This window comes from Rhineura floridana, chromosome 5 (genome assembly GCF_030035675.1).
Source record: "Rhineura floridana isolate rRhiFlo1 chromosome 5, rRhiFlo1.hap2, whole genome shotgun sequence".
Taxonomy (NCBI): Eukaryota; Metazoa; Chordata; class Lepidosauria; order Squamata; family Rhineuridae; genus Rhineura; species Rhineura floridana.
In genome coordinates, this window is record NC_084484.1 from 23,619,106 (window position 1) to 23,641,930 (window position 22,825).

Genomic DNA, 22,825 nt, shown 5'->3' on the forward strand with positions numbered 1-22,825 from the left:
GGGGGGCACACAGGGAGCTACAGGGGAAGTCCTGTTTGCCCAAGTGAAAATACATTGCACAGGCAGGACATGACAATTTTGGATGATATCCAAGACAGAAGGGAGGATTTTGAGGAAGTTAAAGAATTTTGTTAATGTGTTTTGCACTGTTTTTTTAACATGAAGAGACCATTATAAAACAGAATATGAAAAAAAACTGCATGATGAATTAGAACAATTAAGACAGAAGACATCTCAAGAAATAGAGCAGCTTCGAACAGCTACAAAGGAAATGTATGAACGTGAAAACAGGTAGGTAACTACTTTTAGAAATAATGGAATATAAAAATGAATAAGGAAGGAAAATATGCATTGGTGCTTGATAGTTCTGAAACGCATTCTAGATCCTTGCTCACTTTTACTTTGCCAGTGTGCGGCAGCTATTCCAATACAGCTTCTTCACATACTGCTTCAGAAGCCCTAGTGCACATGAGCCCTCACTGTGGCTTCTCTTTGTGCCAGCACTGTCCTACACTGCACTATTGTTACTTTTTGTGGAAGAACCTATGTTGTGGATTCAGCTTATGCCATCCTAGTTTCTGGTGATGAGTTAGTGAACTGAGAAGGGGGCACACAGCAAAAGCTCCCACGCCAAAATTTTATCTTGAGAAGGGGCCCTTTGTTGCAGATTACCTTTAGTTGGAATAGCAGAAGCGACCTTTGACTTCATTCAGATGTAACACTAAGCATGGTTTATAGTTAACAAGAAAGAGCCACAGTGAACCATCACAGAATCATAGAATAGTAGAGTTGGAAGGGGCCTATAAGGCCATCAAGTCCAACCCCCTGCGCAATGCAGGAATCCAAATCAAATCAATCCCGACAGATGGTTGTCCAGCTGCCTCTTGAATACCTCCAGTGTCGAAGAGCCCACTACCTCTCTAGGTAATTGGTTCTGTTGTGGTATGGCTCTAACAGTTAGGAAGTTTTTCCTGATGTCCAGTCAAAATCTGGCTTCCTGCGACTTGAGCCCATTCTGTGTCCTGCACTCTCTCCTCATAGGACTTTGTTTCCAGTCCCCTGATCGTCGTCGTTGCCCTCCTCTGAACCTGTTCCAGTTTGTCTGCATGCTTCTTGAAGTGCAGAGACCAGAACTGGATGCAGTATTCAAGATGAGGCCTAACCAGTACTGAATAGAGGGGAACTAGTACTTCACGCGATTTGGAAGCTATACTTCTGTTAATGCAGCCTAATATAGCATTTGCCTTTTTTGCAGCCACATCACACTGTTGACTCATATTCAGCTTGTGATCAACGACAATTCCAAAATCCTTCTCACATGTCGTACTGCTGAGCCAAGTATCCCCCATCTTATAACTGTGCATTTGGTTTCCTTTTCCTAAGTGTAGAACTTTGCATTTATCCCTGTTGAATTTCATTCTGTTGTTTTCAGCCCAATAATTCAGCCTATCAAGGTCCCTTTGAATTTTGTTTCTGTCTTCCACGGTATTAGCTATGCCCCCCAATTTTGTATCATCTGCAAATCTGATAAGCATGCTCTGTACCTCCTCCTCCAAGTCGTTAATAAAAATGTTGAAGAGCACTGGGCCCAGGACCGAGCCCTGTGGTATCCCACTTGTTACTTTCACCCAGTTTGAGGAGGAACCATTGATAAACACTCTCTGAGTACGATTTTGGAGCCAACTGCGGATCCACCTGATAGTTGTTCCATCCAGCCCACATTTAGCTAGCTTGCTAATCAGAATATCATGGGGCACTTTGTCAAAAGCTTTGCTGAAGTCGAGATATATTATGTCCACAGCATTCCCACAGTCTACAAGGGAGGTTACTCGATCAAAACATGAGATAAGATTAGTTTGGCAGGATTTGTTCTTCATAAATCCATGTTGGCTCCTAGTAATCACTGCATTGCTTTCAAGGTGATTACAGATTGACTGCTTTATAATCTGCTCCAGAGTTTTTCCAGGGTTTGATGTTAGGCTGACTGGCCTGTAGTTCCCTGGTTCTTCCTTCTTGCCCTTTTTGAAGATAAGGACAACATTAGCTCTCCTCCACTCATCCGGCACTTCACCAGCCCTCCATGATGTCGCAAGGATAATAGACAGCGGTTCTGAGAGTTCTTCAGCCAGTTCCTTCAATACTCTAGGATGCAGTTTATCAGGCCCTGGAGATTTGAACCTGTTCAAAGTGATTAGGTATTCCTTGACCATTTGTCTATCAATCTCAAGATCCAATCCTGCCCCTTCTACTTCATGTTTTCCAGGAGGGTCATAGACCCTTTTTTGGGAGAAGACTGAGCCAAGGTAGGAATTGAGGACTGCTGCCTTTTCTTTGTCATCTGTTATCATTTTGCCATCCTCATTGAGTAGCTGTGCCACCGTTTCTTTTCTCTGTCTCTTACTACAGACATACCCGAAGAAAGCTTTTTTGTTGCTTTTAGCATCCCTCGCTAACCTCAGCTCATTCTCAGCTTTAGCCTTCCTGACACCATCCCTGCAATTCCGTGATACCTGCCTGTACTCTTCCTTTGTGGCCTGACCTTCTTTCCACTTCCTATATGTCTCCTTTTTTGTTTTCAGGTCATCTCTAAGCTTTTTGTGAAGGCACATTGGCTTCTTCTGCTGTTTCCCCCCTTTTTTCCTTGTTGGAATTGCTTGCCATTGTGCTCTTAGAATTTCCTTTTTTAGAAACTCCCACTCATCTTGGACTCCTTTTCTCATTAGGGTGGCTTGCCATGGAATGGTACGTACAATTGTTCTGAGTTTATTAAAATCAGCTTTCCTGCAGGGTGCGCGTATGGCTACTCTCAGCTTTTGCTTCTGTTAAAATCAAGAATTCGAGTATGGTGTGGTCACTTTCCCCCAGAGTTCCCGTAACTGCCGCTTCATCCACCAAATCATCTCTGTTGGCTAGAATCAAGTCCAGGATAGCTGATCCTCTGGTTGCTTCCTCCACTTTCTGTAGGAGAAAGTTATCTCCAACACAAGTCAGAAATTTCTTGGAGGGGCTGTGTTTGGCCGAATTTGTCTCCCAACAGATATTGGGATAATTGAAATCCCCCATTACTACTACATCATGCCTCCTCGAAACATTTGCAATTTGCTTTTCAAAAGTTACATTCTCATCTTCTCTTTGATTGGGTGGTCGGTAGTAGACTCCAAGCACCACATTTCTTTTATTCCTTGCCCCATTAATTTTAATCCAGATGCTCTCGGTGGAGCTACCAAGCTCATCTTCCTGTATTTCTGTGCAGGGATATATATTTTTAACATATAGCACAACTCCACCTTCCTTTTTATTCCTTCTGTTCTTTTTGAACAAGTTATATCCTTCAATTGCTGTATTGCAGTCATGGGAGTCATCCCACCAAGTTTCAGTTATACCTATCAAGTCGTAATTGCCCTCCTGTATTAAGAGTACAAGTTCATCCTGCTTGTTTCCCATGCTCTGTGCATTAGTATACAGACATCGAAGACCATGTGATTTATGGCTTGGCTTCCTTACTACACTTTTCTGAGGGCTGTTACTGGGCCCTATTAGAACAGATCTATCTGTTCCCGTTATTGTGCACAAGCCTTCATCAGTTGTTACCACCGAATTTACGTCTCCCTGCCCCTTAGGATTCAGTTTAAAGCTCTCCTGATGAACTCCTCCATGCTGTGGCCAAACACATTCTTCATAGTCCTTGTGAGATGCAACCCATCACTTGCCAGCAGTCCCATCTTCCAGGAAGCATAGCCCGTGGTCCTAGAATCCAAATCTCTCACATCGGCACCACCTTTGTAGCCATTCATTCACACAGAGTATTTTTCTTTCCCTTTCTACTCCTAAGTACTAGGAGGATGGATGAAAAAACTATCTGGGCCCCAAAGTCCTTGAGTTTCAAAGTCTGATGTGATTTCTTCATAGCTCCGTTTGGCAGTATCATTTGTTCCCACATGGATGAGGAGAAAGGGATACCTGTCTGTGGGCTTGAGGAGTAATGGCAACCCTTCCGTCACATCTCTAATCCATCCTCCTGGTAGACAGCATACCTGGCGAGTCCACGGGTCTTATTGGCATACTTGGGTTTCGATCCCACGCAGTGTGGTTTCATTGTCCCTGCTTGATAGAGCTTCAGCCTCTTGCTCATTGTCACACGGGGTCTCCTGTAATTCTTCCACCACAGGCTGTCCTCCAGTCTCATCCTCAAGTGGTTGAAAGCAGTTCCATAGCTCCACTGGTGAAGGGTGTTTTCTAGCTCTTCTGCTCCTAACTGTTACCCTTTCCCACAGAGTTTCCTCCACTTCGTTGTTCCTCTCCAAAGCAGTCCTCTCTTCTGCTACCACATGCTGTTGCTGTTTCACCTCCACTTCTCTTTGCTGCTGTTGTTCCAGCGTTCTGTCTAAGAACTCTTCATCGTCTCTTATAGTCCTCAGTGTGGCCACCCACCGTTCCAGGCCTCTAATTTTTTCTTCCAACAGTGCTATGAGCTTGCACTTGTTGCACGTGTACACCGTGTTGTTCTCAAGCAAGAAAACAAACATGGCACACACCTTGCAGGTCACAAGCACTGGAGTATCCTTCCCATTCATAATCTCTTCCACCTTTTGTTTATTTCTGACTACTTGTTTTGGAGTGGCCTGTGCTTTGTCCTGTCCTACTTCAGGGTAAACTTGAGAGTCCCACTGGTATGCGGTGCGCTGTACAAGGAGAATTAATAATTTGTTTGGTTGGGTTTTTTTAGGGACCTCCCCTGTGGAACTCCTTTGTCAAACTCCTTTGTCAAACTCCTGTTTACTGTCCCTGTTCGCTTGCTCTGTTTGCTCGCTCTCTGAAAGCTTCGTTGCTTATATGTCCTCACCTGTAGACCAACTGAGACAGCTCCCTCTGCTCTGCTCTGCTGTCCTCTGCTGTCGTCTGCTCTGCTCTGTTAGGAGTCAGGAAACAGAATGAGAGTCCCAGCACACACAGCTGCTGCTTGTTGCTCTCAGCTGTTCTCAGGCCATGCCCTTCAGCCAATAGCTATCAGGCCACACCCCTTCCAATCAAGCTGCTATGGAGCCCTTTAGAGTACATGGCTTCAGAGTCCTCTTGGCCTTTTTCGTTTCCTCACTACAGCTCCTTTGTCAAACTCCTGTTTGCTCTCCCTGTTCGTTCGCTCTGTTCGCTCACTCTTTGAAAGCTGGCTTGCTTATATGTCCTCACCTGTAGACCAACTGAGACAGCTCGCTCTGCTCTGCTCTGCTCTGCTAGGAGTCAGGAAACAAAATCCTTGGGCTTCTGGTGTGGCAACAAGGAGTTTCAAAGCTTTCACTTGTATTTTATATTAACAGTTTGCCATTATGTCCCAACTCAAACTGGTTAATCTCAACTACAACTTGTTTCAGCAAGCCAACTTCAAGCCATAGTTTATGAAGCTGGTTTGTTTCAACAAGCCATATTTAAGGTTAATCACAGTTTGGGGTGCAGAAGATAGACTAAACTGTAGTTTATCTAAAATGGAAATGGAGGCTTCCTCTCTCCTCCTTACACTCAGGGCAGAGGGGAGATGGAGTCCATGAGCCCAAGGATCACTGTGTCTCACTTTTGTAACACTAAATCATGATTTATGTTAGTGGCTGGATTTCTGCACTCTGAATTGGAATGTTATTATTATTTTGTAATTTAATTATAAGATTTCATACCTGTCCTTCACCACAAGGTCCCAGGGCAGGTTATAACAATATAATCATATAGTTATAAAAACAAGTCACAGTTCCAAACAAAAATAGAACATTATAGGTTACTGCTAAATAAGAATTTTAAAAAGTAGCTATTGGGCGTGGGTGTCTGAAAGATACTTTTTAGAAAAATAATGGATACCTGAAGTTAATGTGTCCCAGGATATCGTTTGAAGGCACAGGAACCGTCCTTGCAGAAGGGTCTAGTAAGAGCCTGAATGGGTGACCATGTAGGAAATGCATGTGCACTGCTTTGAGTCCCATGACAGAAGAAAGGTGAGATAGAAAGAAATAAGAGAAAGCTCTGTCTCCAAACACCTTAAAAGTTTATTTGGGGGATTTCTGGACTAAGAAGCTTCTGTTTGTGGTACAGTATGTCTAACTCAAGATAAATCTATCCTGAAGAAGAACTAGAGTTACCACTTAATAAATTATGGAGTTGGTCCCTTGCTGCATCAGTAGGGCAAAACAAATAATTAGTCACATTGTTTTCAATTAACTATAACATATGGAGTTGGAAAACTGCTCACTAATGCCTAATGATCATTGTAGCATTTTATTTCAATTTTTTGAGTGGGCATGGCAAAGCAAGTTAATTTAACTCTCCATTATATTTATACAAAGCAACCTTTAATTTGTTGTTCTTTTCAGAAATCCTATTTTCTATCGATCATTTATGTCTTCAGAATCCTCTTTTTTTCTAAAATCTTTTTAACAGTGGAGGCAGGACTAATGGAAGTTAAGTTCAGGACACAATGGAAGTTAAAGTTCAGGATACAAAAGAATGTTATTGAACTTTTCTCTATAATAATATTCTTATTTTATTTGTGCAGGGTTCCTGAAATTTGAACATGCAAATTATGACAGGTTGTAATGCAGTGAGAGCACAATAGGTTTGTGCAATCAGCTGCCTTTGCGTGGGTGTGAAATAAATTTTAGATTTTAAATAGCTGTGGATTAACTTGTGAAAGCTAAAGAACTGATATATAGTATTTAATCTTTATTTCCCTTCTTCTCTACCACCAGTCAGGTAAATTATACCAACTTCTAATTGCATCACTGAAGTTAACAGAAAGCTTTGCTTTCCATGCACAGACTTGCATTGCATTACATAAAACAGCTTTAAGGTCTGTTTGTTTATGGGAGCTTTGACAGATGTAAAAATGGTTGCATGCAAAATGGCTAAAAATATTGGTCTGGAACCAGTTGGCAGAAATTCTGTTCCTCATCTTGAAGTTATGGTTTATTTACTGCCAAATCCTGAATGTCTTTATGATTTAAAAGAACATTTGTGAATAAGAATCTTGAAAACAATGCTTTATTTTTATCCCTGTTGGGATGAAAAGGGTGTGGTGAGTCAGTGAATCATTCATGCTTCCCTTATATTTCTGTTCTTAAACTTGCACGCGTTTTATGTCTCTTAATGTAGTTATGTGCTTTTAAATTTGGTCCATGTTATGAAACCAGATTAGTAGCTCTTGCTTGCAGCCATCTAAAGTGACCGAATAAAACTGCCACACTGTAGTTGTTCAACTCTTACACACCATTCTTAAACCTGCTTCTTTGAAAGCAAGCTTGAAAACCATGAGAGTTGCATCTATGTACATGTATTTTGGACTGGGATATCAGTCATTCTTTCTTCCCAGCACTTCTCTACATAGCACATTTGTCTACAGAAGCACTCTTTGTTTTTTCACACCCCAGTACGTTGCTGCAACAGGCAATTCTTAGGGCACATAATAAAGTTTGGATGCTTGGCAAATGTCAACCTGTCCAGAGCTGGAGATCACTTTTAATATCAGCTTTCAGCATGGAGCTCACTTGTACATTTTTGCTTACTCTTTATCGTTCTGTACTCTTCCTCCTCCATTATCCCTCCTCAAAAAGAGCAACAGCAACAAATATAACAGCAAGAAAATGGTAGCAGCTACATATTACGCATATAAATATAAACATATAACTATTAGGCAGGCACCATCTGTGTTACCTTTTCGGTGCATAACTCTTTCAACCAGCCTTTTCAGTAGACACCTTATCCCACTCTGCGCCTGTGTTGGAACTGCTTTTTAACATATTTTAAAGCTTTTTTAAAGATGTTTTGTTTTAATATATTTTAAAGTCTGTTTTTAAGATGTTTTAGAGTGTTTTTAGTGTTTTGCTTGCTGCCCTGGGCTCCTTCTGGGAGGAAGGGCAGGATATAAATTTAATAAATAGTAATAATAATAGAAGGAAGGAATGACAGGCTAGAGAAGTAGGGCTGTCCAGTTTACAGCCACAGGGTTCCCTCCGTATGGAAGGATGTGTCTAGACGTGTACTGACAGACTCTTCAAGTAAAGCTTGATCGGCTTTATTGTGAACAAGGGCAACAGTTTTCCTTGTTTCTGGTACCAGTTTATATTTAATAGAGAAGGAGGGGAGCAAGATTCACACAACAGAGAGGCTGCAGCTCGAGGAGACACTGAGGGAAGAGCCTAACGGCACTGAGGAGACAGGGTACTGCTGACACAAATATTGAGGGAGCAGAAGTGAATGAGAATAAAAGGCATTAAGACAACTGGGGAGGGGAAACCACGGGAGCACTGCTGTCCTTGACTAAGACACTTTATTTATTTATTTATTTATTTATTTATTATATCCCACCGTTCCAGCAGGAGCCCAGGGTGGCAAAAAGAAGCACTAAAAACACATCAAAACATCATAAAAACAGACTCTAAAATACACCAAAACAAAACAACTTCAAAAACATTTTTTTAAAAAAACTTTTAAAACATCTTTTTAAAAAGGTTAGAAAACATTGTTTTTTAAAAAACATATTAAAAAGCAATTCCAACACAGACTAGGATAGGTCTCAACTTAAAAGGCTTGTTGAAAGAGCAAAGTCTTCAAAAGGCGCCGAAAAAATAACAGAGATGACGCCTGCCTAATATTTAAGTGGAGGGAATTCCACAGGGTAGGTGCTGCCACACTAAAGGTCCGTTTCCTATGTTGTGTGGAACAGACTTCCTGATAAGATGGTATCTGCAGGAGGCCGTCACCTGCAGAGCGCAGTGATCGACTGGATATATAAGGGGTAAGACAGCCTTTCAGGTATCCTGGTCCCAAGCTGTATAGGGCTTTGTACACCAAAACCAGAACCTTGAACTTAGCCCAGTAGCAAATGGGCAGCCAGTGCAATTCTTTCAGTAGCGGGGTGACGTGTTGGCGATACCTGCCTCAGTGAGCAGTCTCGCCGCTGCATTTTGCACCAGCTGCAGCTTCCGGACCAACCTCAAGGGCAGCCCCAAATAGAGTGCATTACAGTAATCCAACCTGGAAGTTACCAGTGCATGGACAGCAGTAGTCAGGCTATCCCGGTCCAGAAACGGCCGCAGCTGTCTTACCTGTTGAAGCTGATAAAAGGCACTCCTAGCCACTGAGGTCACTTGGGCCTCCAGCAAGAAAGATGGATCTAGGAGGAGCCCCATACTACGAACCTGCTCTTTCAGAGGGGTTACAACCCATCCAAAGCAGGCAACTGACCAATTATCTGAACTCAGGAACCACCAACCCACAGTGCCTCCATCTTGCTAGGATTCAGGCTCAGTTTATTGGCCCTCATCCAGCCCACCACCAAGTCTAGGCAGCAGTCAAGGGCTTGCACGGCCTCTCCTGATTCAGATGTTACAGAGAAATAGAGCTGGGTATCTTCAGCATACTGCTGACACCTCACCCCAAATCTTCTGATCACCGCTCCCAAGGGCTTCATATAGATGTTAAACAGCATGGGGGACAAGATGATACCCTGCGGCACCCCACAGCACAACTGCCAGGGGGCTGAAAGACAGTCACCCAATGCTATTCTCTGAGAGCGACCCTGGAGATAGGATCGGAACCACTGTAAAACAGTGCCTCCAATACCCATCTCACCAAGTCGGCCCAGAAGGATACCATGGTCAATGGTATCAAAAGCCCCCTAACCAGGCCTGAACCCAAACTGGGATGGGTCAAGATAATCTGTTTCATCCAAGATTGCCTGCAATTGCTGCGCCACAACCCTCTCAATCACCTTCCCTAAACTTGCAGACACTTCCAACAACGACACAATGCATAAACAGAAATGCCTGAGATAGAAGGAGCCAGAAGAACAGGATAAGGTCTAAGAAAGGTCTGCTTCAAGCAGGAAACAAACTGAGACTCAATGAGAGAAACACCAAACAATTTCCTTTGGGATGACATTTCCTGCCCTCAAGCTCAAAGAGGAACACAATCCCATTTGGAGGTGTCCTAATGCCCAATCAGAAACACTTCAGATAAGACAGTCTCATTTCTGTCACCAGTTTATATCCTGGAATAAGAGCTGGCTTTCAGGTTACAGGTTAAAGTTACGTACCTGAGCTCATAGGCAGCAATCAGTCAATTCAAGGAACAAAAATTCACAAATAAGAAACATTCCAGAAGGTACTGTGTTAGTCTGCTATAGTGAAAACAATAGATTTATTATGGCACAAGCTGAGATAGGTACTAGTCCAAAAAAAGGACATGCTCTTGAGTAAGATACCCGAACAATATGTTTCACTGATCTGCATCGTTACATACTAGTTCAAGGATGTAATAGAAGAATTTTTGACTCCTTCATAAGCTGAAAGAATAGTTTGATCAGTGCATGGCAACTAAGGAGAAGTTTTGGGTTCTTCACAATAGCTTCTGCAAGAACAGCTAGACTAAATCTCTCTTGAAAACTGTATTCCCAGCTAAAGTAACAGTTGTACATTAATAGATAAGGCAGTAGAATCTGACTTTTCCATACTGTATTAGTTTTAAAAAATGCATCTTTTAGATTTCCTGTTCTGTAGACAAGGAATGTTAATAATAGAATCAGTGAGGAGGGTGAGAGGCAGGCAAAGTTAGAAGAAAAGAAAGGAGGTAAACCTATTGGTCACTGAAAGAAGAAACTGCCTTTAAGGCTTCATCACTGCATGTTTCTTCTTAGTCTCTCAGAAGATGGATCTAGAGAATATTTGTAACAGGCTAGGAAACTTTTTCCAGTTCATCATAAAAAGTCTTAGTAGATCAAAAGCTCTCAAATCTCCACATATTTTTTTATGCTAAGTTATGGGTAGAAAAACTACAATTGTCTATATTCCTATGCTACTTCACAACATGACACCCACTATGCTACTTCACAACATGACACCCACTATGCTACTTCACAACATGACACCCACTATGCTGTAGGCAGGCCACAAACCATGTATTGTGGCTTGCAATTGACACTTGTTTTTTGAAGTCTTAGGCAGACAACAAATTATACAAGCCTAATCTAGTTTCAAAGTTCTTACTCATTTTGCATGTTTTTCAAAAGAATATGTAGTGGACAGTGTCAAACTCAATTGTATAAGAGAATCAGTGTAATAACATGAATTCTGATTGGGTGGATTTTAGGAGGGGGAATAGATAAACTCTGGGTTCAAATGAATGGAGAGCCAGTTCTGCTTTTTTTGTGGTTGCTTTTTCTTTCAGTCCATCTCAAATAGCCTTCCCCAGTCCAGTGCTCTCCAGATGTTGTTGAACTCCAATCCCATGGGCCCCAGCCATCATTGCTAATGGTCAGGTATGATGGGGCAAATATCTGTAGGACACCAGGTTTGGGAAGGCTGATCTGAAACATGTAATAACCATGGATAATATTTCATTTGATTATCATTTTACATGGTGACATCTAGCATACCATATCAGGGCAAACAGCATTCACATGAAATATTTACCACATGACATTGATTTTGTAAAGTCACTTTGTGAAGTAGCATTCACATAAAAAATAATGTGTGAATTGAGCCTGGTGTTTCAAGTTAAAAGCCTTATAGCTAAATAAGAGCTGCTTTTTGATCTAAAAATAGTAGTTCTTAATGCAGCATTTACCCTACTCAATGAAAACAATGAAACTTCAAAGGTGAAGTCTGTACAGCTGCCATGTTAAAATGCATCTTCATGAGATAAATGAATATTTGATACTAAAAACATAATTTTAATATAGGAAATATATTTGTCCAGTTTAACCAAGTATTGCTTTGTTTCATTCTATATATGACTTTTTTATGTACACCACTTAGAATTGTGAATGAAACAGTATATAAATGTCTTAAAGAAAGAGAAAAAATAGGAAGAAGACTTGTGCTAGTGGATTGAAACCTTTCCCTCCTCTCCCCTGCAGCCCCCCAAACACCCTCAAGATTTTGGGGCACATGGAGGGCAGACAGGAAATGGAAATGGCATTCTATCAGCAGAATTCTGCCGATGCTGCTTTGGATACAACCCTATAAATATAATGAGGGGATAAAAACATTTTTAGCATGAAAGTTGATTTTTCAGTAGCCTTGATGAGCGTTGACATCATTTTTCCAAATCGTCATTCTGGGAATCAGATTTGGCTATGTGATGACATCAATTAGAACAAGTGTGAGTGAGGACAATTAATCCTGCATGGGCAGTGTATTCCACTGGGCAAGTGCTACTTTGCTGAAAGACTACCATAGAACAAATTTCTGGTGCATGTGGCACTGCAAGGTTATAAAAATGTCTTTAAAAGTAAAGCCACCCACCCCATCCGTAATAAATAAAAGGTATATGAAACACCTGTGTTAAATTTGGGTTTATTTAAAGAAAATAAACATTGTCTGCCTATACAAGGATTTCTTGTATCTTAGATCATGACTTGCATTTTGTACGAAACTGACTATCAATGGTGAGAGCCTGTGCACTGAACTCTGGTAGGAAAAAGATTTATGTGCCTAGCTATGGATCTGGTTAGAGTTATTCCAGCAGACTTGAGGAAGACATGGTGATGGCCCCTGTCTTAGGTGGTGTTTTTTAAAAAAAGAAAAGATTAGATATGTTCATGTAGGATATCTGTATCTTATCAATGGATGCTATGTTACATAAATGAAACCTTCATGTATAGGTAGTATACTTCTGAGTACATAAAGCGGGAGGTGACTGTTGCTTTCATACCTTGGCAAGAAAATGCTAGCTTAGGTGGACTGTGATACACACGTATGTTCATATGAAATTATGAGGGGAGTGGTGGATGAAGCATGAAAATAAAAGTGTATGCACATAATTATAAAAGCCCAGCAGCACTTGAGTGGTGGGTTTGCTGCCGGCAGGGTCACCACCAAAGGGGATCATCCCTTTGGGAGTCATGAGAATGAGGGCACTACTCCCCTCATTTTTGGTTCCAACATGGAGGAGGTTAGATAGTTGGGAGGGCCGAAGCCACATGTGTGGTTTCTTATCAATGGTGAGAGCCTGTGCACTGAACTCTATGGTAGGAAAAAGACACCAAATGCCTTCAGAGCAAGGGTCTAAGTGGCAGAAGGCTGGCCCTCCCTCAGTGTGAGATGTGGTGAAGTAGATGTTTCCTAGCGTGACAGGGAGAGTTCTGTGTGCTTTTAATAACACTGTTCCAATTTTGTCAGGTGGCTGTGCCCACCTGGATGCTCAGTATAGCATCAGACAGGCTGCAGGAATGGGACGAGGGAGGGGAGGAGTTGTAGTCCATAGAACTTCTGTCTCCATCACCAGGAAACCCATCTGTTCTGGAGCTGGCTTTAAGGGTCTGCACTTAATGTCAAGTCAAGGAGACAGTAAACTAGGGCTGCCGGCAGTGTACTGTCCACCCTGCTGTCCAGCAGCTTCTCTTACTGAACTACCAGTCTCAGGTGTGGTGTTTGAGGAGACCAGAACGATAGTTCCAGGTGATTTCAATATCCATTCTGAGGCGGCCTCTGGTGTTCTGGCTCAGGACTTCATAGCCTCCATGGCAACCATCAGGCTGTCTCAAGTTGTCACTGGTCCAACACATAGGGTAGGGCACACTCTCAACTTGGTTTTTGCTCCGGATGAAGGGAGGGGTGGTCTGGAAACTGGTGGGGTAGATGTCGTACTGTTGTCATACAAAACCACACCCACAGGGCAGCAGTTATATAATGTACCTGAACAATAAGTGCTGCAAAACAAACAACTGTAATTGAAATATTAAAAGTGTATATTTAACACAAAATAGAAGGAAAAATACAAAGTTATGGCTGGCTGAATAACAATATGCTGATTCCAGAAATAACCATAACAATACATACATACAAGTGCACTGAATACAGTGAAGTTCTGTATAGTAATGAGCAATCTGAGGCCAGTGGAGCTGAGTTATCCTTCTGGCTTTCAGCAATTGCTTTGTTTACAGAAACTCAATTATCCTTTCATTTGCAGAGATATAACAAACATTACAGGAATGTCTTCTGTTTTTGATTATTATGAACTATTAGAGGCATTTATGGGATTCAATTAAGAAGTTGTTTTCATTCTGAAGAAAATTTTTGAAACTGGAAAATACTGGATACCTGTCAATATTTTGGATTCAATATAATATTTTGTGTTTTATACGGTATAAATTTCTGTATTTAGTAAACTGTAACTTATAATCCTTGTATTCAGTATGCTTGTATGTATGTATTTTTATAGTTATTTTTGGAATCAGCATATTGTTCAGACAGCAATAAATGTGTCTTTTTCTTGTATTTTGTGTTATGTATACACTTTAATATTTTAACTGCAGTTGTGTGCATTGTAGCACTTATTGTCCAGGTATCCTGTTGTCATGGTCAGATCACTTCCCTGTGCAGTTTGGACTTACAGCTCTGATTCTCCCCTGCACGGGTGATGGGCAGATTAAATGGTCTGTCCCTGGAGACTAATGGAATTCAATAGATTCCTAAATGCCCGGAGGAGAGGTCCAGTAGATTGAGCAGGTGACCCTGTTGAAGCCCTTGTCATGCTGTAGAACAGCAAGACATGTCAGACTCTTGACACAGTTGCCCCTGAACGCCCTCTCCAGCCTTATGAAGACCATTCTGCACATTAGTACACCACGGGTATCCTTCTCAGCCTACTTAGTGAGATGGGTAGAGACACAGCGTTGGTTTCAGAGAACACCATTGGGCGATTGTCTTTTGGCCCACTGACAGTTGTGCTGTGGGGTGCCACAGGATACCATCATGTCCCCAATTATTGTTTAGCATCTATATGTAGCCCTTGGGAGTGGTCATTGATAGAGTTGGGGCAAGGTGTCATCAGTATTCTGATGATACCACGCTCTGTTTCTCTGTAATATCTGAATCAGGAGAGGCTGTGCAAGCCTTGGACTTGTGCCTAGACACAGTGGTGGGCTGGGTGAGGGCCAATAAACTGACTCTGAATCCATGCATGGTGGAGACACTGCGGGTGGGTGTGTAGGCTTCTGAACAGTGCAAGGTTTCCAAAAAGACAAGGAACGAGTTAAAGCTGCACAGTAGCTCAAGGACAGCTCCAAGGAGGGGGGCTGCAGATGGCACAGAACCGAAAGTGCATAAAAACCTTGAGAGAGCAAACGTGTGGGGGGGAAGTCAGTTATGCTTAGTAGGAGAAAGAATCTGTATTGTAAAATAGCTTATGCCTTAAGGATCAGTAAAGATCCCTCTTTACATGAAAAGCTGTTGTTGTCTTTATTCAACGTTCGTGGGCACACGGGCTATACTCCGGGTGGTCTGCTCTGGGCATATCGCTTCAACATTCAACGCTGCTCAATAGGGTGGTTCCTGAGTCCATATAATTGATCAATTGCCTGCTTGGATGGGGTCATACTTCCCTGAAATAGCAGATTCATAGTGTGGGAGTGCTCCTGGATCAATATCTGTCAATAGAGGCCCAAGTGATCTCAGTAGGTAGGAGTGCCTTTTACCAGCTTCAGCTGGTAAGACAACTGTGGCTGTTTCTAGACTGGGATAGCTTGACCAGTGTTGTCTATGCACTGGTAACCTCCATACTGGATTATTGCAGTGCACTATGTGGGGCTGCTCTTGAGGTTAGTTCGGAAGCTGCAGTTTGTGCAAAATGTGGCAGCATCACTACTCACTGGAACAGGATATCACCAACATATTATTCTGCTCATGAAAAAATTATACTGGCTGCCAGTTAACTACCAGGCTATGTTCAAGGTGCTGGTTTTGGTATATAAAGCCTTATACAGCCTGCGATCAGAATACCTGAAAGATTGTCTCACCCCTTATATGCCCAGCCGATCACTACACTCTGCAGATGAGGGTTTCCTGCAGATACCATCTTAACAGGAGGTCCGAGGTGCACAATATAGGAATAGCAGTTTTAGTGTTACGGCGCCTACCCTTTGGAATTCCCTCCCCATTTCCCCTCCCTCCTTCCTACCAAACCCCTTCACTCCCCTTTTCATTTTTGACTTTGATTATATCTGTCTGACTTGTGTGGTGCTATATTACAAACTGATTTGTCTTTTATTGTTTTTGTTTCTTGCTTGTGTTGTTATAAAACAAAAATCAATAAAACATACATTAAAAAATTAGGTGCGATTACTGTTGTCTTTTTGGTGCCTACTGAAACCTTCGTCATTCAACGGACCTTTTATATAGATACTTTTATTTCAGTTTACATCTGTGTTGGAATTGTTTTTAAGATGTTTTGTTCTTAAGATGTTTTTAAATTGTTTATTCTTTGTTTTCTGTCCTATGTTCCTTTGGGAGGAAGGGTGGGATAAAAATTTAATCAATAATTAATGCCATGTCAGAGATCAGTTACAGGCAAACTAGATTAGTACCATACTTACAAGTACATACTTGAGAGAAAAAAGGAACATTTACTATACAACATTTTTACATTTCAGAAATTTAAGGGAAGCCAGAGATAATGCTGTGACTGAAAAAGAGAGAGCTGTTGTGGCTGAAAAAGATGCTTTAGGAAAATATGAGCAGCTTTTAGAACAGTAAGTAATTTTACCTTTCTTTTTTCTATCACATGTATTTAAAAAGAGAGAAGACTTAAGCATTTGTACAAATAAAGTTGAGGTTTCTGTTTGCAGAATAATCCATTGACAACTGGCACTACTTGCTCAGAATTGCCACTGTGCTTGACAGCTTGAGTTGCTCCGTTCACCCTGTCCAGGTTGTCATATTTAGAGCTCTGATAAGCTAAAAGAAAGAGTGTAAATTGTGGTTGGGAGTGAAGAATAAGAAAAGCCAAGTTTAAAGTAATTTAAAACTTGGCAGGGAAAAAAGCTTCTCAACAAATATATAAGTTTGCCGGAACTATAATGTGGTAGTTGTCTGTACTGACATCTTGAATGTATTAGCAATGATTAGAGATTTCCTTTAGCACTCCATGCTGAGCTTTGGAACATTCTGTTTATTGGCAATATGTACATTCTGCACTACAACTGTTAATTTGTCTCAGTAACGGCCTTTTTTAGGTAGTTAACTGCTGACTCTGTCCCCCTCCTTTAGTCATTTGACCTCATGGCCCCCTGTTCTAAGCTCCTTTTACCTTGGATCCTCTTTTCTCACTCAGCCAGCTGGAAATTCTTACCAGATATTAAGGCAGAAGTCATTAATTCATAAGGCTGCTTTATCAGTGTTAAAACAGAATGTGCACTTCGGTTTTTGAAATATAACAGCAGTTATGCTATTGAACATATGTTCTCTTGAGAAAGAATTTGGCAGAGTCTTGATTTATCATCGGTCATTTTCATACTTGTCATGAGATTTTCATAAGATTATAAGTGGCAACATAAATGTATAGCAGCTTTTAATAGTGACTAACATCACTTGTATTTTGATGTGAAAGTAAATCCGTTTTGAAATTTTGTGACAGATGTTGTGATAGTTTTGTGCTTATGGGAAAGCTTTTTAAATCATTTCATACATTTTTTTAATGTCATATCATTCATTCCCTTCATTGGCGATCACTTGTGGCCGAGTAAGATTGTCTTCCAGGGAAAGGTCTTTAACAGTGGGTCCGTAGTGACTGTGGAGGCCAATTCTGGATCCACACAGCCTCCCACAGTGAGGACATAGGTTTCCAGATGGGAGATGGTCACGATGAGGATTTGCTTGACATGCCTTCCACTTAGCTCGTTTGTCCCCTTTGCCCTGTACTCGTGCTTCTTCAGTCCATAGCACCTTTGATAATGGCCGACCTCCAATTGGGATGCTCATGGGCCAAGGCTTCTCGATGCTCATGTTTTTAGATTAGCTTTGAGAACATCTTTAAACCTCTTTTGCTGTCCACCGATATTCCGTTTTCCATCCTTAAGTTGGGAGTAAAGTAGCTGCTTTGGAAGACGGTGATCAGGCATTCGAACAACATGGCTGGTCCAGCGAAGTTGATGTTGGAGGATCATTGTTTCAACACTGGTGGTCTTTGCTTCTTCCAATACGCTGACATTAGTCCGACTATCTTCCCAAGTAATTTGCAGAATTTTCTGGAGGCAGTGTTGGTGGAATCTTTCAAGAAGTTGGGAGTGGCGTTTATAGATGGTCCATGTTTCACAGGCGTACAGTAAGGTCGGTAGTACAATGGCTTTGTAAATAAGTATTTTGGTCTCCCTGCAAATATCCCGATCCTTGAACACTCTACGCTTCATTCGGGAGAATGCGGCACTTGCAGAGATCAGATGATGCTGAATTTCAGCATCGATGTCAGCTTTTACAGAGAGATGGCTGCCAAGATAAGAAAAGTGCTCGACATTCTCCAGCATCGCACCATTAAGCTGGATTGATGGTGCTACAGAAGTATTGGTTCGCACTTGCTGATGAAGCACTTTGGGTTTTTTGATGTTAAGCGAGAGGCCAAGCTTTTCATATGCTTCTGCAAAGACATTTAGGATAGTTTGAAGATCTTCCTCTGAATGTGTGGAGACTACATGATCATTGGCATATTGAAGTTCTACGATGGAGGTTGTAATTACCTTAGTTTTTGCTTTTAGCCTACTGAGATTAAAAAGCTTTCCATCTGTTCAATATGTGATTTCCACGCTAGTGGGAAGTTTCCCTTCAACAAGGTGTAGAATCATGGCAATGAAAATAGCAAATAAGGTCAGAGCAATGACACATCCCTGTTTGACGCCTGATCCCGCTTTGAGAGCCATTGTTGTGCAAAATTGTCGCCGTCATGTTGTCATGGACGAGTCGCAAAATATTCACAAATTTATCAGGGCATCCAATTTTCAGAAGGATGGTCCAGAGAGCAGTTCGATTTACAGTATCAAAGGCCTTAGTCAGATCAATAAACACCATATACAGAGGTCAGTTTTGCTCCCTGCATTTTTCTTGAAGCTGTCGTGCTGTGAAGATCATGTCCACTGTCCCCCTGGAAGGGCGGAAACCGTTTTGGGATTCAGGGAGGATGTCTTCTAAGATAGGTAGGAGGCGATTTGCGAGGATCTTTGCAAGGATTTTGCCTGCGGTAGCTAGAAGAGAGATGTCTCGGTAGTTCCCACAACCTGTCCTATCACCCTTCTTGAAAAGAATGATAATTATGGCATCCCTAAAGTCTTCTGGGATCTCCTCCCTTATCTAGATTTTTTCGATGAGTTTATGAAGTTGTTGTGTAAGTTCAAGCCCACCTTTAAAGACTTCAGCAGGAATCCCATCAGGACCACTAGCTTTGTTATTCTTCATTTGATTAATGGCTTTACTGACTTCATCCAAATTAGGGGATACTGCAAGCTCATTTCTAATTTGTTGTGGGATTTGCGAGAAGACCTCACCAGCCACATAAGAGTTATAATTAAGGAGGTCGTGGTAATGCTCTTTCCAACACAGTGCAATAGACTCTTTGTCCTTTAGAAGTTTGGTACCATCTATTGAGTGTAAGGGATTTGCACCATAATTTGTTGGTCCGTAGATGGCCTTTGTGGCATTAAAAAAGTCCTGCAAAATGCTGGATTTCTTGAGCTTTCTTTATCCACCAGGTGTTCTTAAGTTCTCTAGTTCTTCTTTGGACCTCAGCCTTTGCACCGGCATAGATTTTTTTCTTAGCAGCACAGTTAATGTCTTTTGCCATATCTGGAAGGCTTTCATTTTCTTGTCAATGATATGTTCAATCTCACTATCATTCTCATCAAACCAGTCCTGATGTTTCTTAGTTTGGTATCCGATAGTTTGTTCACATGTTGCAATAATGGAAGTCTTCAGTTTACTCCAGTGTTCCTCGACGTTTTCAGGGAGTTCTGTAGGTAGATGTTTCTTGAGAGTTGCTTGAAAGCAGGCTCGCTTAATAGGATCTTGAAGGGCGTGGATGTTCATTTTATGCCTTGGTTTTCTTCCTTGGAGCCTATGTTGAGGAACAATATTAATGGCCATAGTGGATTGAATTAATTTGTGATCTGTCCAGCAGTCATTGGCATTCGTCATGGCCCTAGCGAGGAGTACATGTCATATATGTGTTGTTGGTCGTTAGCCTTTTCCTTGGATGTAACATGTCTTATCTTGGATTTTCTTGCATATATATATATCTAGCAATAAATAGTATAAACTAAGGATCAGAACATAAGTACAGAGTTAGGTCAAAATGAAATTATGACATTTAAGGCTGTTAACATATTAGTAAACTTTGCCCCCTAGCTATTTACTTGAAATCAGCATTTCACTTAAACTTGCTTATACTGGGTTTTAAATAGCCTGTTCTAGAATTCTAGATTTATCAATATGCTCTTGATCATAAAATCACTGCTGTAGTCATTTTACCATTAAACCAAGCACTTCTGGGTGTAAGCTTGTATTATTACTGACTTTTGTTAAATACATCCCACTGCCAGACAGTCATTGGTCTTCGGGACACCTATGCAGTAAATATTTTGATGTGACTGTTTGGGGGAAATGAAACAAGTTGGCAAACAATGGGCGACATCAGTGATGACCGCTCACCGGCACAATAGAAATCGGCTTATAAATCAGAATGTCCAGTTTCTTTTCTCCCCCTTCCAGCCCTCCATACCCAAAATCTGCCCCAGAGGGTCCCCTAACCCTCTGGCCATATCACATGAGCAGGCTCCACTTTGAAAACATTTTCAGTATGTAGTACTTTCAAAATTACAGTGGGTGATAGCTATTTAAGTCATACTCTGAGCAGACCTATTGAAATAGACCTATTCTTAGTATGACTAACATTAGATATCACTAGAGATGTGCCCAGGAACCCCCCTCTTCCTTTTCATTTCCCCCCATTTTTTCTGGGTTTTTTTCTCAGGCCTTCATGTCTCTAGGTATCACACAGTATTCGTGAAACATTGTTTTAAAAAACCCTCCTTGTGGTTCCTACATATGCCACATGGTAAAGACAAGGGGTTGTATCCTATGAAGTTTTAATCAGAGTAGAGCCATTAAAATTAATGGACCTAAATTAGTTATGTCGATTAATTTCAGTGGGCCTGTTCTTATGACTAATATTGGATGCAACACATTGTATAGATAATGGGATTTCTGTAGGATTGACCTATGTGTTGCCTCAAAGTGACCATGTCATGCAGAAATTCATGATTTTATGTAAAGCTAAAGGTGAACTTAGTTAAATGTGGACCTTGAACTTCAAAGCTGATTTTAACAAGCTCGGGAATGCTAGGTAGGATTCCATGTCTGGATATATTAACAAGAAAAGGAGCCCAAGATGGGTGCGAGTGCCTGAAAAAGATATTCAGATTAATTGTATCCTGATTCTAAAGGAATTTGCTAGTGTACTCTCAGAACCTTTGTCATCTTAGAGAAATCTTGGAGAACAGGTGAGATGTCAGTGGACTGGAGAAGGTAAAATGTTCCAGGCTTCTAAGGGGGGGGGGAATTCTGAAAACTACAGACTGATCAGTCTGACTTATTAAAACTGATTATAAGGAATCCATTAATAGTTTTGATAGCAATACAGCGATTAGCATGGAATTGTAAACAATGAATCCTGCCAGACTAAATAATAATAATAATAGTTTAATGGATTGCAGAAAAACTGTGAACAAAATGTTTATTTCAGGAAAGCATTTTACAGACTTCCCCATGGTATTTTGGTTAGCAAAGAATTAAATGTGGGCTGGATTATAGTATCACAGGTGGATTGTAAACTGTTTAGAAAACTGTACTCAAAAAGTGCTCATCCGTGGTTCCTCATCAAACTGGAGGGAGGGTTCAGTTGGAGAGCCGCGCTCCTGGGTAGTATTCATCATTTTTTCATTGATTACTTAGATGAAGGGGTGGAGGAAATAATCAGATTTGCAAATTACCCAAAATTGGTCAGGATAGCTAATAGCTCAGAAGACCAGAATAAAATTCAAAACAGCCTTTGCAGAAAGGAAAGTTGGCAGTTCCTTTCTTGATCTGTAGTATGCATTCTAGTCAGCTTCTGTTGTGGCCTTGAATATCCCCCATATTTTCTGGAGATATTTGATCCTCTTGATTTTCCCTTTCAACTTTTTTATGAGCCTCCTTATTTTTGAGAAGATTCCTATTTTGAAGTCAGATATGCTTGGGCTTTCTTGACAGTTGTTCACTTAGATATTTGTTGAGTTTGATGCTAGTTAGGTTGCTGTTTCTACCTATTCTGCTGCTTCAGTTTCAGAAATGCCTACTATCTCCATGATCATTTAGCTCACTTATTACTTATTCATTTAAGACATCAGATGACTGACACCTGTGAAAGTGCAGCGCTTTGCATAGTGCTTCCCAAATGTAAGTTAATCAGCTGGTTGTTGGGTGCTTGGGAAGCACAGGGCTTGCAAAGCATTTCATGCTGCTTTTCCCAAATGGCCAACGTCCAGCTGATTGCTGGGTGTTCAGGAAGCACTGCATAATGTGCTTTGCAATTCCTGTGCTCATTGCTTCCTAAGTATGGAACACAGGGCTTGCAAAGCACTTTGGAAGCCCTGTGCAAGGGGCTTTTCTGGCTTTGCAAATCAGCAGTGGCTGGAAAGCCCCTTTCAGCCAAGTTCTGCCCTTACCTCTCCCATACCTGATGCCATATATGATGTCAGGTATAGGGCAGGTGGGCAGGGCTTAGCCAAAATGGTCTCATAGGCTGGAGTTTCTCACCCCTGATTTAAGGGAATAGGGTAGGAGGGAAAAAATATTGTTGCAAGTTTGCTTCATTGTTTAAAATAACTGGTCTTTGGAAGGTATGGAGAGCCAAAGGAAACAAATTGTTAAATTATTTGAAGTCCTCCTGATCCAACAGGATAGGTGGGATAAAAGACAAAAAATGTATTGTGCTTACCAGAACCTAGTTACCAATGTTGGTATAATCTGAAACTTCCAAACATATTTGT

At 41.2% G+C, this 22,825-nt stretch overlaps 1 protein-coding gene across 1 annotated transcript in view; it reads left to right on the plus strand.

The window, feature by feature from the left end:
• Positions 1–22,825, plus strand: part of PIBF1 (progesterone immunomodulatory binding factor 1) — a 192,565-nt gene that overhangs the window by 43,838 nt on the left and 125,902 nt on the right. Inside the window, exons 10-11 of the mRNA XM_061629976.1 lie at positions 166–291; positions 16,409–16,507. Of these exons, the coding sequence (XP_061485960.1) occupies positions 166–291; positions 16,409–16,507 (225 nt within the window). The remainder of the gene's footprint in view (positions 1–165; positions 292–16,408; positions 16,508–22,825) is intronic.